The 19230-nt window shown below is 43.2% G+C and overlaps 3 protein-coding genes across 3 annotated transcripts; 2 read left to right on the forward strand and 1 right to left on the reverse strand.

The window, feature by feature from the left end:
* The first annotated feature begins 1252 nt into the window (after positions 1-1252).
* Positions 1253-4854, forward strand: BCIN_10g03410 (hypothetical protein). Its single transcript, XM_024695564.1, has 3 exons — positions 1253-2828; positions 2883-2904; positions 2958-4854. Exons 1-3 carry the CDS (start codon positions 2345-2347, stop codon positions 4243-4245), a joined length of 1794 nt encoding a protein of 597 aa, XP_024551358.1. The 5' UTR covers positions 1253-2344; the 3' UTR covers positions 4246-4854.
* A 7-nt stretch (positions 4855-4861) lies between these two features.
* Positions 4862-8462, reverse strand: BCIN_10g03420 (hypothetical protein). Its single transcript, XM_024695565.1, has 3 exons — positions 7794-8462; positions 6915-7743; positions 4862-5939 (listed from the first exon to the last, which is right to left on the reverse strand). Exons 1-3 carry the CDS (start codon positions 8296-8298, stop codon positions 5489-5491), a joined length of 1785 nt encoding a protein of 594 aa, XP_024551359.1. The 5' UTR covers positions 8299-8462; the 3' UTR covers positions 4862-5488.
* A 5217-nt stretch (positions 8463-13679) lies between these two features.
* On the forward strand, positions 13680-19072 carry BCIN_10g03430 (hypothetical protein). Its single transcript, XM_001549990.2, has 3 exons — positions 13680-14386; positions 14477-18451; positions 18500-19072. Exons 1-3 carry the CDS (start codon positions 14294-14296, stop codon positions 18731-18733), a joined length of 4302 nt encoding a protein of 1433 aa, XP_001550040.1. The 5' UTR covers positions 13680-14293; the 3' UTR covers positions 18734-19072.
* The last annotated feature ends 158 nt before the right edge of the window (positions 19073-19230 follow it).

The raw sequence follows: 19230 nt of genomic DNA on the forward strand, positions 1-19230 counted from the left end.
TGGCTAATATGATAAATGACAACTTTTGGTATTGAAGGGATCAGTTTGTTACCTGTTTGGGGAACAGGTGGAAGTTGCTCCGGACTTGAATGAGCTCTGATTGCTGGCTGGTTTCTCCGAAATCCTTGTCCTTCCGGTGCACCTGTTGCACCATCAAAATTCGTTATCAAAATGCAGCGCAGACAAACTTTGGCGAGACGAGACGATGAAGGGGCTTTGGAGATTATGGTTCTTGTTATCGATATTATTATTATTATTATTATCCGAACAGAACCTAGAGACTCAACAAAAAGGAAAATCAATCATTGATAACTGCGTCTGAGCAATGGTACTTGAAACGATATGACATGATATAATATGATATGATAATGAATGATTTAACTGTCCTTACTGCGGCAACTAGCTCGAGCTAATAAGCAATCCCCAGTACTAAGATCATTTGACGGATTTACCTCATTTTTTACTTCCGGGGCGTACCGTTTGATTAACTTGGTTATCAGACCAGAAGCTAGAAGCAAATTCAAATATCTAGTAGGTTCATCCAAGCGCTTCATTCGTTAATAGCTCGGCATCCTGGTTTTCATCTACGATATCCAGTCAAACTTTAGACCTCGAGTAGTTTAGCTAATTCCCCATTTGACTCAGCTGAAATGAGATGCGATTTGACATTTAACCTATTTGGAAGATAATCATCTGGATGTCCCCTACAAAAACCTGGAAAGCATCATCTTCTCAATCTTTTGGAGAAAGGCGGATGAGAGTGGACCTTGACACGACGATATGTTTTTACTGAACAAAGCTTCAAAGAGGTCAATCTGATCGAAATTAGATACTTGTCCTCTCCACTCTTCACAACAAACTTCCCAAGGTCCCCGAATCTTCCGTTCGAAGACCTTGAGATTCGCTCTAGATATGTTTAGATGTTCGGCGATTCCTTCAGCTAGCTCTGATACTTACCTACCATACAACCGCAATTATTGCATTCCCTGAGCTACCCCCGTGGACTCTTTTGAACAGATATGTACACAGATGATTAGATGATTAGATCCGCTTCTCATCTGTGGACTTCGCTCCCAAGCAATCATTTGGTCAAAGCAACAAATCAGGTAAGTCTTCAAGTCTTACTTCGTACTTTCCCTGTACCTGAACCTTACTAAACCATATTAACCCCTAGCAAAATCAATGATCAATTCAAATCCTTGCAAATGACTTCTTTTGCATCTTTTCCAACGGATTGCTTTTCCTTTTTTCTGTGAATTATCTGGTCTATCTTGCTGTCTGCCTGCGGTTCTTCTGAATGTCTACGACCTACACCACAGTCCATCCACCCATCCTCCCTCCCCCTTTCGATTCGTTCTCCTGTCCTCTCTTTTCTTTTTATCCTTGCTAATCCCATTCTCCAAGCTCGCCCATTCGCTGTTGCTCCATGATGGATTCCTTGCCATTGCTTTCCACACTCCCCTCCCATGCTTGAGAAACTTATTAGAAGCAGTCTTTAACCTAGTATGGTAGTAAAGAAAGCAAACCTAGCATCGATTCTCCTTAGTCCAATTGGTCCCCACCATTAATATATTCAGTTCCCAAGTGCTCCCTCTTCCTGCTGCTGCGGAACCTTTACCTTGCAAAATTTCCATGAACCGACCACTACTTGCTACCACAAACTCCAAAAAGTCTAGGTTGACCTCCTGCTCACATACTATAACGTCCCATCCATTCATCATACCTACCTACATACATCATACACACACACTTACATACATCTATCTTTTTTGGTTGCGCGCCTTCCCCAGCACAATATCCATTGCAGCTGTCCGCATACGCCTGGTGTTTCTTCCCCTCTTCGGCATTGCAGCGAGCATTTTCTAGCATCTTTTTCCCAGCATTTATTCCTGCCCTCCCTGGTCGCATATTAATAATTGTTCATCCATCTTCTGCCCCATCTACCGCAGACCACCACTACCGTCCCCAAAATCGGCCAGCACCACACTTAGAAGTGCATGTTTCCTTGAGCTGCGCGCGTCTAGCATTAGTTCAAACAATTTTCAAAATATTCTCGCATTCGAAACTTCACATCACCTGAAATAAATCAGCCAGACTCAATCCGCTACTCCTGCAGATTCCGCAGGGTTCATATATTTGACACTGCCAGGAACCTGACTTCGCTTTGCTTATCATGCATGCAGTATCCCGCTCTTGAGGCTTTCAACGTCCTTGATATTGTATACCTTACGCAAGGTCCTGTACCATTGAACATCTTCAATTGCCTCGGATTTCTGGAATTTAAGGAAACACCTGGGAAATCATTCGTTTAGAGATCATAGATCAAAGAATGCACGAATCTATGATGGCCCATATTGGCATGGACCATGAGCAACACCACAATCCACAAGAAAATGGATACGGCGGTGAAGGCCAATGGCAGGATATGGGCAACAATTACAACCCTTCACAGCATCAATCGCCAATCTTTGAAAATAGGATTCAATATGAATATATGAACCAGCATCATCCAATGCCTACTGAGCCTCAGTACCCAAATCCAAGAATGGCCCCGCCACCGCCACCGCCGACATATCCCACGCATCACCAGCAGCTGCTTCCTCTCATCATGCCAAACCATCCCACGTGGCCGAGTATGTTGACAAATCCTGCAAACTCTCAAGCACCACCTGTTGCGATTCCTCCTGCGAACTCTGGGAAAGCACCTCCAAAGCTACCGACTATCCATGCTACTCCGACTCCAAGGAAGACACTCACTGATAGTGATCGAAGACGGATGTGTCAATATCATGAAGACAATCCTACCGTCAAGCAGACTGAAATTGGAGGTATGATATGACAGGACTCGTTTAATGATTTTCTTGCTAATATTCCTCTCCTAGCCATGTTTGGTGTTGAACGAAGGTATGATTGACTGTTAAAATTTGAGTTTTGATCTTAACTAAAAAAGAATGCAGTACTGTCTCTAAAGTTTTACGCCAAAGAGAAAAATATCTTTTCCCTGAAGACCGAAGCTTGTCTCCAGTCAAACGAGCTAAAGGAAAATTCCCTGATATCGAGAGAGCCCTATCAAATTGGGTGCGAAATACCCAAAAGCAGGGGATTCCTCTTACCGATTCTGCGATCAAGGAGAAGGCTAGATTTTTTGCCACCACAGTTGGCAACAATGAGAGTCACCTGAAGACAAATAGCACAACTTGGCTAGAAAAATTCAAGCAAAAGAATGGGATCAGTCATCTCAGACGAAGAGCCTCCGCGGCCGATATTGGTAGTCTCTCTGAACGCATGGCGATCAACACCGATTCGAGCAGAAGTTCAGGATCACGAACATCCAATGGTGTCTCACCCGCTTCGCCATTACAATCCCCCTTGCTATTAGCATCCGCCAAGAGTAGTGAAGATCTCAGATCTCATCATATGCATGATAGTTTGAACAGCTATTTCGATTTCACACAAACAGCAAGCTACAAGCAACACTCAAATTCTCACAGTACAGCTTCATTGTCTAGTGCTTTTACCGACAATAATCCATCGTCATTTTCAGGGGGGCCAACTAGTCCCACAACCCCATTTGCATTTTCTCCTGAGGGAAGTACCGGATCTTGGATGCCATCTCAGCAATCTCGGGTAACGCAGCATTCGACGAACGGAAATGGAATGTCCAACACTGGCGATAATGTCAGCCATGGGATGGATCTAAATAATCCTGCTAGCAACTTTCAACGTCCGAGAAGCCAGACTTTCCCCACTTTAGCCATTGATCCTTCGTTCATTGCCTCGCAAGGTAATGATCCTATGACGCCAAAGTATAATTTACCGGACACAGCCCCTTCGTCAGCCGTTGAATCGCCAGTTCATGAATTAGGTCCTCCATTTGGATTGGATTCTGCAATTTCGCCACGGTCTTTACATCATAGTAGCAGTCACAGCTCTTTGGCTCCCCCACCGGCGTCACTTACTCCAATCAGCGGATTGCAATCACCACCACATCTTTCAACGCCAAACTCACCTACCCAGGATGATGCACGCCGGGCTCTTGATACTTTGCTGAATTTTTTTCAGCAAGCTCCGACTGGATTGGTGGATCAAAATGAGTATCTGACGGTTCTTAAATTGACCGAAAAGTTGCGAATACAACAGCAGAATCCAGGACCTTTACCAGGCGGTTTGCATCGGATTTCGGAACAGGAGGACTGCGAGAACCAGCCACAAAATATGAAGATGGAACAGTCTACGGCCTGCTAACAAATAATGAGTTTCATATCTATTTTATATATACGCTTTAAATATCTGTACATCACGGCGTTTTAAACACGGTTCCAAAGTCAACATTCCCCGGCGTTATCTTCATCAAATCTCTCAATTTGTACATGAGCACTCAGTAACGGTCTCGCATCACCCTCTTCTTTTCTGATCTTCGTGATCAGTCAAATGCAAGGGTGTATAATACCTACCGACATCACAGAAATCGGGAATTTAGGGAGGAATTCAAAAAAATAAAAAAAATAGGAACTATCCTCGGATGAAATTTATATACCCAACCAAGCTCACTCGGTTTCCAAGATTTCCCCCTTTACATCTTCGACGCTCACGCGAAACCTTCAGCTCAGTACTCATCTGCTTGCTCTCTCGCGCGTTTAATTCTTTATATATCCTCTTTGGACTTTCTTTCATGCAGGGCTTTGTTATATATGCGCTCTCATGCCCCTGAAGGGATTTGCTCATCATACCCCAACAGCACGTTTTCTTTTCTCTTTCCAAACACTTTCGGCGGGATTTTGTATTACTTTCGGGTCCTTTTCTTTCACTTGCGCACCGGGGAACATGTGATGGAATATAAATAAGTATTTCGCATTTTCGATGCGATGGCCAAAGTTCAAATTCCTGGACGTGTTTGTTGGATTTCTCTTGTGCGAAATCATGAAACGTCATGCACGGCTTGTTTTGTTACCTAACCTATCTTTTGCTAGTCTATTCATCCATCTTCCTCGCTCTTTGGTGTATTTTTGTACTTAGGGACTCATTCCTTTTTTTTTCTTGTTGGAATCGTTCGTTTATTGTATAGTGCTTGTGTGAACTTGTAGTGAAGTTCTTTCGTATGTGAAATAGGATAAGACAGATTGGGATGGTATGGGACTCGTTGATCTAATGAGATATATGTGCACGGATGGACGGATATGGATGGATGGACAAATTGTTCTCTTCTGAGGACAAAGGGGTCGAGAATTTCTTCTTTACTTTTCGAGCTAGCATCAGACAGATCAAAAACATACACGTGGAATGAAATGGGTGGTTAATTTGTTACAACGTTGGGCTTTTAAAACTGCAAATACTAACTTTGGATAATATTCAATACGCAGGCTGTGTGCAGGAATTGTACAGTGCATGACTCAAATAATTCAGTATAAATTTTTAATATAAAAAAGCATGATGGGTATCTAAACTTTCAACGCAACGAACGCAAGATGACGGCTCAAAAAATGGAAACTCAATTCAACCTCTCATCCAATAACTCCTGCACTCCTTTCTCCCCCAGCTCCGGCATTATTCTCATAATAATCATTTCCACAACTCCATATAGTAAGTGTTTATTACAATACACATCACCAAAAACATTCAACACATCTTCTACTTCCCGAATATGTCTTTCTTTTGAGAGTTCGGTTTTTGCTTCGAAATCAATATCGATAGTATCGGTGCTACTTCCCGAAGAGTATAAAGAAGTACGACCAAAGTAAATATCCCTCACAGCTATTGGTATCAAATTCAATATAGCCTCTGCACACCTTCGTCGTATTTCGATTGTTTCAGTGGGTGTAGGAGGTATTCTCCCTGGTGCGAGCGTATTATTGGGGAAGAGTGTTTGGCGAAGGGTGCAGAGGAGGGATGGTAGCAGAGTGGGGTCTAAGATGTGGGTGTGAATTTGGTGGGAGAGGAGTCTGCCATGCTTGTTAGCTTGTGCTTCTACAATTGCTGAGACATGGAATGATGTGGGCCGGCCTGTAGGGAATTATATTGGTGTTGTGTATGAAAAAGAGGAGACTTGGTGGGATGAATGGAGGGATGAATGAAAATTATAATAGATTGCAGCAAAGAATAGCATTTGATGCATCATTTCAGATAAGATCTTAAGGAACGTGTAACATCGGTGACTTTTTTGACAGCCAGACCATCTGAACAAGGGGTTCAAACGCTCGCGGCGAAGTCATTGGATGTTTGCTCGCCTCGGGCCATGATGCAGATGGGGTCCAAGAAGCGGAGAAACGCGTAAAAATTGCAGATCTTCCAAGTTTTGCAAAAGAAGGAAGCGGCAATTGACTGGTCTGGAAGATGTTTTATGTGGGGAAGGAATCTGCGCAGCAATAATGCGAGGCATAGTAAGATTTCTATCTACCCATTGAGCCGGGCGCTTAGGGGAGGTTATCGTAAGGTACGACTCATTTACGCCCCAGATTTGAAGCACCCACTGCACGAAACGTAATAACAAGGATGAAAAGAATAATCCAATGCGGGCAAGGTGAAGCAGTGGTTGAATGCAAAACCTCTAGGCTTGAATGATGATTGGATTTGGGGATATGGCCGCATGATGCCAGTGAGTACACCATTTCTCGAGTAAGTTATAAAACCCATCATTGCGATGTTACACTGCATTTTAGTGGCTTATGGCTGGGCATCTGAAGAGACTCCTCATTCGGCATTCTGCAGCCCCTTGTCATGCATACCGATAACGGGAACTATATCCCTGATATTGAACGGCCATTGCTAAACGACTTCGTTTCTGCAAGCTAACTGGAACGTTTTTGGTCAAGTGACCAAAACTTCATGCGGTGTGATGTATAGATGGTCTGACAGACGCCGGAAATGGATTTTGGAATTCGGAACTAGATGAAAAATGATCAATCATAATAACGTACTTGTCAATCATGCCGTCTGTATCTCCAATTCTTCCAGGGCCGGTAATTGCACCCCATTGAAGAAGAGATAATGTGGCGCTCAGCCATGGCATGCGAGTATCCATATCTAGCAAAGTAGAGACGCATGACCATAGCTTCATTTTGAGAATAGGGCGCTTGAGTGGTTGAGCTCGAGTCCAAGGCAATGCTTCCGAGTTCATCGGTGGTTCCGAGTCATCACTCGGTAACGTAAAGCCAGTAGGTTTCCTCGTGGGAGGAATACGAGACGGTAATGAAGATGAGGTAGCAATAGCAATAAATATAGCCCGGACCGCGGCGAACGCCAGAAACAAATACTGAAGAATTAGCCAAAAATATTTCTGCATCGATTTCCCAAAATTCGAAGTTTTGGTGTTGCCGGCTTTAATATCCAATAAGTTCGGTCTGGTAATTTCGGAATTTGACCTGTCGATTCGAACTTGGGCTTTAGCTTTCGGTAGTCGAGCTTGTATAACTTCTGCAATCTTCATTATACCCTCCCATAATAGCCACGGTTCGCAAGCTTTGCCGCCAATACCATTGCCCAGTATCATTTCTGAAAAAATCTGACCAACTAGAGATGTCAAGCAGTCGTTCTCGAGATCTTCCGTGGGCAGTAGAACGGCTAAGACGCCGTTAATAATCAATTGTCTATATGCAGCTTCGTTATTCGACTGGCTCTTGATCGTATCGGGATCTTCATCAAGCGGAACGGGAGACAACGGCGCAAAAGGCCAGAGCGAATGGTATACTTGTCGCGGGTTCACCGAAATTGGTTCTGGGTGTAGAGGGTAATGCGACATTTTATATACTTTTTATCAATTAGCATTATCGCTTGATGTACCTCATAAGTGACTATACTTTTAACATGTGTATCCAATAAGTCTGGCAGTTCTTCGAACAGCAAACTCTCCAAGTCCACCTTCCTTAGCCTTTGTTCCAGAGCTCTCGTGCAATGTGCAATAATCTTTACCACCTCCTCCACAAACATTTGGTCCGGCGTAATCTTCGCATACCAGGTATGCACAAATTCCCTTATTATAATTGCTATCAATGCATACAGCTGCAAGTCAACCTCATTACTACTTGTTAATGGGGGAAGTATCTCATCGATTGGAGCCGGGGTACTGCGACCCTTTTCACTAAGATGTGAGCATAATGTGCGGCGTATGAACAGCAATGTAGACCTGTCGGAGATAGCATCTGCATCTGTAGAAAGTTTCCGGTTGATGGAAGCCGCTGGGGCATTAGACCGTAATGGAGGATTCGACGTTGCTATTGTTTCTGTAGAAGGGGTGGTGGTGTTCAGGATCGTGTGAGCTTTTGTGCGAGGCTGAAAGGGTGTGCGCACAGGTACGCCTGCCATTGCTTAAAAGAATCCGGTTGATTGAACGCGGAATCATGGCGAACTGCTAGGCATGATGTTGAGTTTGAGGATGACAGTATGTTGCAATGAAGAGGGAGAAGGAGACGATGAGGCTGTAAGTTTAAGGTGGGTAAGTGATGCATCTCTTAGGAGACCATGCGGGCGTGGGTAGGGAAGAACCAATAAGATATCAAGCTTTGACGTACCCATGATTTACACATTCATGCAACAACAACATCAACATCTCTACTTGAAAACCAAGACACGGCCAATTCTCAAAATCCCACTTTCTTGCATCGTTTTCTCCCTTTCCATTTCAACAGGTAAGGATTCAACAACCATATCGGACTCACCGGGGCAACAATTGAAGATGCAAGAATCAACACGCGAGTCTTCCCCTTCACATCCCATCCACTACTCGAATGCAGTCGTGTGCCATGTCTGATATACCGTATCATGACTTTATCTACCATTCATGTTCATGCTTTTATCTTTTTTATCAAATACACGGAACAAGTGTTCCGCGGGTCGAAACAGTGAGGCATGAGATGTGTACGCAACAATGCTATGAAGTCCGATTCAAGTGTGTAAAACTGAAAGAATGATCTATCGGTGGGCTGTTACGGCAATCGAGCATATGTGTTATTAAGTTTCTATCTGAGATGGACCAGACCACTTCTGCAACGAGAAATCTTCTTTTGGTTCATCTTATGAATGTCCTAAGGACCCATATACCTCTCAATCAAGACATACCTCTCTCTGCTCGCGAGAATAATAAGTCCAAGTGAACGGGCTACCTTCTTAAAGCAGACTCGTACTCAAATGCAATGTGACGTTGTCTTTGTGGTCATTTGTCATGAATGTGTATTCATGTGTCAAATCGTTCCTTGTCTTTCGTCTTTGTCAAGTGTCTGATGAACATTGTTTGGAATTGAAATAAAACAATTGAACAATCTACCCAGCACCATCCGAATTATATGATGTTGTTTCTTATCCATAATAACATGAGTCGAGTTTGCTGGTATTGCACTCTTATCGGTCACTCAGTATGCCCATGTATGTAGTGCGAGCGACAGCCTATAAGCCGCAACTCAGTCACTCATATACCACCCCTTAATGAGATACGAACTGCATCATCACGAAGAGCCTATCATAAGTCATTTGAGCCAGTATTCTGTGGTCAATGTAATCTACTTTTGATCGAATTGAACAGTTCTTTTGATGCTTAGTTGAGATAAGCGGTAAGGATTTAACTCATATTAATACTTGTCTCCTGGTTCTCCGAGTTCTTCTTTAATCGAGTATTCTACAGCAAATTATAAGTGTGAATCATGTGGTAAAGCCTCAAGATTCAGAACAGGAGACGCCATTGCCAAGATATCCTCCTTTGGTGAGCTTACAGTATTGAATACGACCCCCAAAGACTTTCACGTCGAAGCCCCTCGAAACTTTATGTTGCACGTGTGAAATACTCAATGATAAGCCTCATGGTGACAAACACGAAATAGTGATCTAGACTGAAATAGCGATCATCAGTCTGAACCACTATGGAGGTTATTCTCTGTGCTGGGTAGTTTTTCGTTCAAACCTCGACGTTAGAGCGAATAGGGGGCTGTTGATGTCCCATGGTGCTCTAAAGAGTTTTCGAGCTCTACAGTGTTCTAGGCCTAGTTAGTAGAAATCTAGATATAATTTGCAGATCTTTACAACGTTGTTACAAATCAATTTTCTAGTAACTCCTAGTGCGGTGGTCGGTTTAACTAGCCTCTGGTGCTTTTTGTATAAATAATGAGTCCTCCCCCTCGACGTTTTTGGATTTCTCTTTCTTCTTCGGCATAGAGTGATTCAATTTTTTATCTCGTACGTCTTTTTTTCCACTCCGCGGGGTAGAAAAAAAGACATACGAGATAAGAATTTGGATCGTTTTATGCTCGGCTGGCGAAGACGGAATTCTCTACCTGTACGCGGTGCCGGCTACGAACCTGAATTAATTCACGATTATATTCAGAGCCAGAGAGATACGCATTATATAAAATCGTTTGAGAGTTCATTTGTCCTACACCGGGCTATAGAAGAATACTTAAAGTGGAAGTGCCCTCAAGGACGTTTAGTATATTTGGATGTAGAAAGGTCCTCGTGTGAACTTAGGTGATTGGATTCAATTCAATAACCGCTGTATTACTTAAGCGAATGCGAAAGAGACTAGCTCTTTCAGTAGCCTTTATTTAAAGCTTACTATTTCCTGCACAATAGCTAGCTCATTAGACAGAATGCATCCACATCCTTCTCATACAAATAGTCCCAAAAGTTTTTTCAACCGAGTCAGCGGACAATGTGTTGGAAGCCTCCCAAGTTTTCAATCATAATCCAACCTCAAATGGTAATTCTTTACTGTGGTGTATCTCTAAATAGTGTATTATGATAAATCTCAAGTGAATCATGTTGTGTTCCGCGAATATGAGCTTTCAAACTCTAGCTTCCCAGTGCTTATTCCTCAATGATCTTTCCCCATCGAGATCTATGACTTTCGGCTTCTCGTTCCCTTTCGTTCCGGTTTCCACCACAGGAAAAGGAAGGAAGTAGCGGAATGCACATCTAGCTCAAGTCTGGCTGGATTGACTTGAGACCTAATTCAAACACTTTGAAATCCCCAAGAATTGACAGTCAAAATTTGAGTGGTTAGTCTGATTTCGTCTGACATACCAGAAGATTTCAAGCTTGAAAGTTTAGAGTTGCAAATATCAAGCAGACGTCTGCATGTGATTTCTGTCATTGTCAGAAATAACAAGGTAGCAATTTGAATTCACCAATGCCATTAAACCACATGAGTTTATTTATTATTTTACAGCCGCCATATCGACATTTACTCTTTCAGAGATTTCTCTCACATATTCACCCGTTTAATAACTTGAATTGACCATTGACATACGAAAATCGAATAGACAAGCAGAAAGTGAGTGTAAATCTTGAATTGACTGTCAATTTGCAACCTTAAGTAGTTAGTCTAATGCATCTGACCTATCAGAATATTTCAAGCTTGAAAGTTCCTCTTAGTCGACTATTCACTTTAACGACCTGGCCATATACTAATTTTAAAACGCAAATTGGCTACAGTTCACCTTTCAACCTGGTGATCTGTCCGTCGTCTATTATTTGGTCCCAAATCGGCTAAAGCTGAAATTCTAGTCGAGTGATCTTTTTGACTAGCTTCCAAAGTTTCGTGTATATATTCTTCGCACTCCCTCGTCATTTTCCATTTTTTTTTTCTCTTCTTCTCCAGAGCACAAGTTGTGGTTTAAGTCACCATCGTACATAGTTCACTGCCTTGCTCTTCCCGGGTAATCTTCTCCCTTCGTTGGTAGCCTGTACTATACCTTTCTGCTGAAACCACTTCCTTTTTTCAATGACCTCGACCCTTCGGGGAGAGATAGAGGAACGAAGCGGTATCAGTAGAAACGTATAGATCACTTTTCTGATTGAAACCCGCCTTTTTCAATGACCTCATCCTTTCGGGGAGAGATAGAGAAAGGATGCGGTTTCGACAGAAAAGTGAACAGAGCTACGAACGACGGCGGAATCTTACTTGGGGGAGGGAAGACAGCGAACTATGGCGATGGCGACTTAAATTTACAACTGTGTTCCGTGACCTGGGTCATCACGACTCGCTCTTTTTCTTTCTCAAATGATTCTAAACCCTTCGGGGCGCTGGTGATGCAAAGAAATATAGAGTGGAGTACGTGATGGCCCAGAGTTGCGTTTGGTCGATTTCATGAGATCACATGACCACCCGTGATCTTACAGCAAATATGCATTCAAACTCTATGGTTGGTATGAGAGAATTCTATGCCTTTTGCGATTCATCATTACTTCTATTATTGATAGCTGTACCTCGATATTTCTACCTAGGTGTTTCATACTCTGGAAGCATGTGATAAATTGCTTGGGAAGTCTTCTCAAATCACATTCTACGCAGTGTGTAAACCATCACATTTTTGAAGATTTGAGAGCATGAGACATGGATAAAACAATACCTAGCGGTATTATTGTTGCTATTTCATTTGCTACCTGTGAAATGCATTGCATCCAGGTGTGATATTGTTACTGAAAGTTCCACCAACCTGTCTACTTCTATGTTCTTCCATGATACTCTTTAATGGTGTCCCTCTACCGGTACCGTCTTTCCCAATAAATTACAGTGCAGTGCTATGCCACAACGACTCGAGACCACAGTATGTTAATCGTGGCTTCTCATCAATCTCACATAGACGACTCTACAATCCCTAGTTTACGAATACTTTCCAAACTATCAAACTCACTCTTATATCGAGAGATAACCCACGCTCTCAAGCTCTCACCTTTTCAATACAGCTCTATATCAACCCTCATCCACATTAACTACCTTTCATAATTACACACCAACTCACGTTCGAAGCCTAATTATTGCTCCCGGAAGTCGCTTCTGAATGACAACCTAACAGCAACTTCCGGTTATACCAAACTACCAATAGTAGCATCATATTTGATATTTTCCACATGCAGGGAAACTCCCGGTCTCGTGTATTTTGTTGATCTGAGCATCTGAGCATCTGATGAACATGAAGCAATGCATTTGATACATATAAAAGTATGAGGTAGGTCTAAGTAGAATGTCATTGGTGGTTATTTAGAAAGTAAGAATTCGGACGGTACAGTCTAGGTGTCCAAGATTCCCCTAAGGGGCCAGAAAGAACAGAAAGCCTTTAAGATTGAATTGGACAACCAAATATAAAGAGGAACTGGCTAGGAAAGAAAGACCATAGAGGTTGGACTTGCCTCCATATGGATGGCAAAAACAGTACACCAAATCACGCAAGTATAATCGTGCATCGAAAACACCTTGTATTTCAATACGTGATGATCATATTCATATTCAAATACATATAATGACAGATCTAAGACTTAGGAACATAGGTTCGTAGCTTTTCATTCGAAAAATCGATTCGTTGATCTGATATTGAATACTACATAGCTAGTTAGCTAGCTATCTATATGTGAAAAGAGTCCTGCTGGAGCTTGCTTACCTAATCCCACTTGCTCCTTCTCAGTGGGGCACTGCAACAACAAAAGAAAACAAGTGGCAAATCCAATGAAAGAGTAAAAATTCCTCTTAAAAGAGCAGCAAGTACAAATGCGAGATGGAAGTAGTAACCAAGTAGACTGTAGATACGAGAATCTTCTCCAGCTTTCGTACACAATTTACACTTACTTCAAGTACTGTTCTTTTATGAAATTGATATTGAGATTGATCGTCATGTGACACTGTACGCCTGAGGCACAAGCCACGCTTCGGTAAACTTTTAGCGTCAAAAATGCATCTGGCGTGCTGAAATTTTCGCGTTCCTGTAAGTTACGAACCACCGACCGCAAAAGCAGCAAAGCAAAGCAAAGCACTGCCTTGTCTTCACAACCGCACCTTTGCGCTTCTCCATCGACCACAGTAAATAACTCTACGACCGATGAACAGTCGCCAATCCCCCTCATCCCCCCTTTAGTTCAACGATATCAATTTTTAATTCCAATCCAAACACAATTTTTGATTCTCTACGGTCTTCGTTTGCGTAAAGAAATAATTCCCACTTATTCCAATTACAATCCCCAATTTTCCCATTTGTGATCATCGGCTTCTCTTTTGGGTCCATCAATTTTGTATCAACTTTATCAAGAGAAGCATCGCGCCAAGTTGTTGCTTCTATCAAAAAGTCGTTCAACATCAACACCAGACGCGCCCATTCATTTGGTCCCGCGATAACACTCGCCTTTCCGCTTTATCGACGTGTTCACTCATTGTCAAATCATCGTGGGCTTGATCAACACTTCTGATTAAACCATACGCGCCTCAACACAACATTTTACCTCATGCGCAAGGCTACCTTTTGATATGTTCTAAAGCTTACCTTGATATCAACAACCACACTCCGACGTTCACTTCACACGCATTCGTTTCCCCCCCGCCACCATGGCTTCTACAATCCAAAACGCGCCGGCTACTCAACAGCCTGGTTCATCTATGTCCAATGACATGAACCCGCAGATACAAGCTCTGTTACAGGTAACTCCCCCTCGCACCCTAGGTCTTGGGAATTATGTTCTCGGTACACCCTATCATTTTATAGCTTGCTAACTTGTTGGTTTTTAACAGAGATACAAACAAATGAAAGATCAGGGCGTGTCAGAAAAAGATCCCGAATTCATAAAAGTTCACCAAACTCTTTCGACCTTTCGCATGCACCGACAGAAAGCTGCATTTGCACAACAGCAACAACAACAACAGATGATGCAACAGCAGCAACAGCAACAACAAAATGCAAATAGTATCGCGGCAAATGGTTCGAATCTACCCCGACCTCCATCTACCTCGAGCTCTGTCTCCGGCGCACAAATACCGGCTACATCCTCACTTGGTCCTTCGGCGATCCCCGCTACTGCAGCAAGCTCTGCCGCGTCTAAGGTAGTCGCTGGATCCCAGAAACCATCTGGGAGTGCTGGCTATTTCTCGCCAGATCAATTGGCCATGCTAAAGCACCAGATTTATGCATTTAAGTGTCTGTCAAAGAACTTGGGAATTCCAGCGCAAACTCAGCAACATTTATTTGCATCCCAAAAGAAGCTACCTGTGCCAACCGAACAAGTGCTGGCTACTCCTCAACAGCCTGGCGAGGACGCTCAGTCCACCGTCAATGGAGTAGAAAGTGCCGTCGTTCAAAAAGTCGACAAACCCAAAATTCACGAGTATACCGGATTTCAAGACCCGCGTGAGGGACTTTTGAAACAAATTAGCTATGGTACGCATAAGCTTCGACAGAAGCGACCCATAATTCCATCTATCTTTCCAACTGGCGTCAATATTGAAGAGCTTCGTCAAAGACGCGCCGACATTATTCACAATCGCATGAATGCGAGACTCAATGAATTGAGATCATTGCCTGCAAATATTGCACATCTGGATGCACGTGATGATGATATGGTGCCAGATGACTCTCTCAGGCGCAAGGCTTTGATCGAGATGAAGATGTTAGCATTGTACGATAAACAGAAGACATTGCGTGAGAAAATTGGCAGACAAATGGTCCAATACGACAATCTAGCGATGACGGCCAACAGAAGCATGTATCGTCGCATGAAGAAACAATCACTCAGGGAAGCTAGAATTACCGAAAAGTTGGAGAAGCAGCAGCGCGACGCTCGTGAAACTCGGGAGAAGAAGAAGCACACTGATTATCTACAAACTGTCCTTAATCATGCTCGTGAGGTCAACTTAGCTGGCCAGAACCAGAGACAGAAGATGGTCAAACTGGGCCGTATGATGGTGACTCAGCATCAGAATATCGAAAAGGAAGAACAAAAACGCATCGAGCGAACAGCAAAGCAACGTCTCGCAGCTTTGAAATCGAACGACGAGGAGGCATACCTGAAATTGTTGGATCAAGCAAAGGATACTCGTATCACTCACTTGCTCAGACAAACAGATGGTTTCTTGTCTCAACTTGCTGCATCCGTCAAGGAGCAACAACGAAAAGCAGCCGAACGTTATGGTGATGACTTTGAGGAGGACGAGTCCGAAGACGATGATGAGGAAGAACAAGACACTCGCAAGATCGATTACTACGCTGTCGCCCATCGTATTAAAGAAGAAGTCAACAAACAGCCTAGTATTCTTGTCGGTGGTACTCTAAAGGAGTACCAATTGAAGGGTTTGCAGTGGATGATTTCACTGTACAACAATAATTTGAACGGTATTTTAGCAGATGAGATGGGTCTCGGTAAAACCATTCAAACCATCAGTTTGCTTACATATTTGATCGAGGTCAAAAAACAGAACGGTCCTTTCCTTGTTATTGTTCCGTTGAGTACCCTGACCAATTGGACTCTTGAGTTCGAAAAGTGGGCTCCAGCTATCGGAAAGATTGTTTATAAAGGTCCCCCAAACACAAGAAAGCAGCAGCAAAACCACCTTCGTTATGGAAACTTCCAAGTACTTTTGACTACTTACGAATACATCATCAAGGACAGACCAATTCTGAGCAAGATCAAATGGGTGCACATGATTATCGATGAAGGTCATCGTATGAAGAACTCACAGTCGAAGCTCAGTGCTACTCTCACACAGTACTACACTACCCGCTATCGTCTTATTCTCACCGGTACCCCGCTCCAGAACAATTTGCCAGAACTTTGGGCATTGCTCAATTTCGTTCTACCAACCATCTTTAAGTCTGTGAAATCTTTCGATGAATGGTTCAATACTCCTTTTGCCAACACTGGTGGTCAAGACAAGATGGAGCTTACTGAAGAAGAACAGATTCTTGTTATTAGACGTCTCCACAAAGTTTTGCGACCTTTCTTACTTCGTCGTCTTAAGAAGGATGTCGAAAAGGACCTTCCAGACAAGACCGAGAAGGTTATCAAGTGTAAATTTTCGGCTTTGCAAGCCCGTCTCTACAAACAAATGGTTACACATAACAAGCTAGTTGTAAGTGATGGAAAGGGAGGCAAGACCGGAGCTAGAGGTTTGAGCAACATGATCATGCAGTTGCGAAAACTTTGTAACCATCCTTTCGTGTTCCGCGAAGTTGAAGATCAAATGAATCCAACGGGCTACATTAATGATTCTTTGTGGCGAAGTGCAGGAAAATTTGAGTTGCTCGACCGCATCTTGCCAAAGTATCAAGCAACTGGACACAGAGTTCTGATGTTCTTCCAAATGACGGCCATCATGGACATTATGGGAGAATTCCTAGATTACAGAGGCATTAAATTCATGAGATTGGATGGTACGACTAAATCTGATGATCGTTCTCTTCTTCTCAAGGAGTTCAATGCACCAAACTCTGAATACTTTTGTTTCTTGCTGTCAACTCGTGCAGGAGGTCTTGGTCTTAATTTGCAGACTGCTGACACTGTAATCATCTACGATTCGGATTGGAATCCCCATCAAGATTTACAGGCCCAGGATCGTGCCCATCGTATCGGTCAAAAGAACGAAGTTCGTATCCTTCGACTCATCAGTTCCAACTCGGTCGAGGAGAAAATCTTGGAAAGAGCAAAGTTCAAGCTTGATATGGATGGCAAGGTCATTCAAGCTGGTAGATTCGACAACAAATCATCCGAGACTGATCGTGACGCGATGCTTAGAGTTATGTTGGAAACTGCCGAAGCCGCTGAGTCTATGGAGCAGGACGACATGGATGATGAAGAGCTTAACGAGATTTTAGCACGCTCTGACGAGGAAATTGTTAAGTTCCGAGAAATGGACGAGGAAAGGAACAAGCATCTTTTATACGGCAACAATCCTCAAAGCAAGCGTATCCCTCGTCTCATGGCAGAAAGTGAACTTCCTGAGATATACATGTCTGATGGAAACCCTATATCTGACGAGCCAGAGGCACCGGTGGGTCGTGGCCAAAGAGAGCGCACACGTGTCAAGTATGATGATGGCCTCACAGAGGAGCAATGGACCATGGCCGTGGATGATGATGAGGATTCACCAGAAGCAGCAGCAGCCCGTAAAGCAGCTAGAGCAGATCGTCGTGAACGAAACAAGAAGAGAAAGGCAGGTCAATTGAACGGACCTCTTTCACCAGCTGGTAGTCGTGATAGCTCCGAAGATCCCGAACCTGAGCCTGAGCCTGAGCCGACACCCAAGAAGGGACGTGGACGCAAGGCAGGCTTTAAGGTCGAGAAGCGTAAGGCTGACGAGTTTGACGAGGAACCACCTCCAAAGCGAAAGCGTGGTGGTCCTGGTCGCCCACCAAGAATCCCCAATGGAGATATCTTGACGCCCAAAACTCGAGTGACTCTTCAGGCCAGTTTGAAGATAGTCTTTGATCATCTGATGCACCTAAAATCTTTACCTGAATCTCCAGACTCACAAGGAGAGCAAACAGCACGCGAGATTATATTCCCATTTGTTTCTTTGCCGTCGAAGAAAGATTTCCCAGATTACTATGTGATTATCAAGGAACCAATCGCCATGAAGCTCATTGAAAAGAAAATCAACAAGAGAGAATACAGCAGTCTCCAGGATTTCAAGAAAGATATCGATACCCTCTGCACCAATGCTAAGACATATAACGAAGATGGGAGCTTGATCTATGTCGATGCTGTTGCGATCAGCGTAAGTTCAATCGATTTTCACACTTGTGGCAGTACTAACAAACAATAGGAGGAATGTGAATCTCGCATTCAAGACGAAATAAACGAGCATCCGGAACTTGGTCCTGAGGGCGACGAAACTTCACGCAATGGCGGTTCAACGGCTCCTACTACGAGTGCTGGGACTCCCATCCCAGCACCCGGACCGAGCACAAAGTTGAAGCTTACATTTAACAAGCAGCCGGCCAATGCCAGAAGTAGTAGTATGCAAACTGATGACGACGATGACGATGATGATGAGTAGACACTCATACATGAGATTCATTGGGATTTACGATGGAAGGAGGTGTAAGGGGCTTGGTGGGTTACTTATTCTCGCACGTATATTCCGTGCATGTTTTTTTTTTAGTGGCGTTTGCATCACATGGAAAGGAGTTACTTGGAGGGAAGAAATATATTTGCGCATTTGACGCGAAGGCATGACAAAGGCTTCTCAGAAGCTTTTTGGTTTTATCAAAAGGCGTATGCCTAAAATGTATTTTATTAGAGTGAAAGAGATGCATGAGAGATAATTCCATAGTACTAGTCTATTGACAGAAATCAAAAAATTTGTACAAAGTCATTGTTTTAATGAAAATCTTCATAGCTCAATGCATGTTATATTGCAAAGAAGGTAGTAAATAATTCACTGTCTGAAACTCCCATTGACAGCTAAATCGTGGTGTTGTTAAACCGTGTTGGGACTAGCGCTAATATTTACAGATAAATGTCCGTGCTTTATTTATAGCGTTGTCCTGAATA

The sequence above is a fragment of the Botrytis cinerea genome, chromosome 10, assembly GCF_000143535.2.
Source record: "Botrytis cinerea B05.10 chromosome 10, complete sequence".
Lineage (NCBI taxonomy): Eukaryota > Fungi > Ascomycota > Leotiomycetes > Helotiales > Sclerotiniaceae > Botrytis > Botrytis cinerea.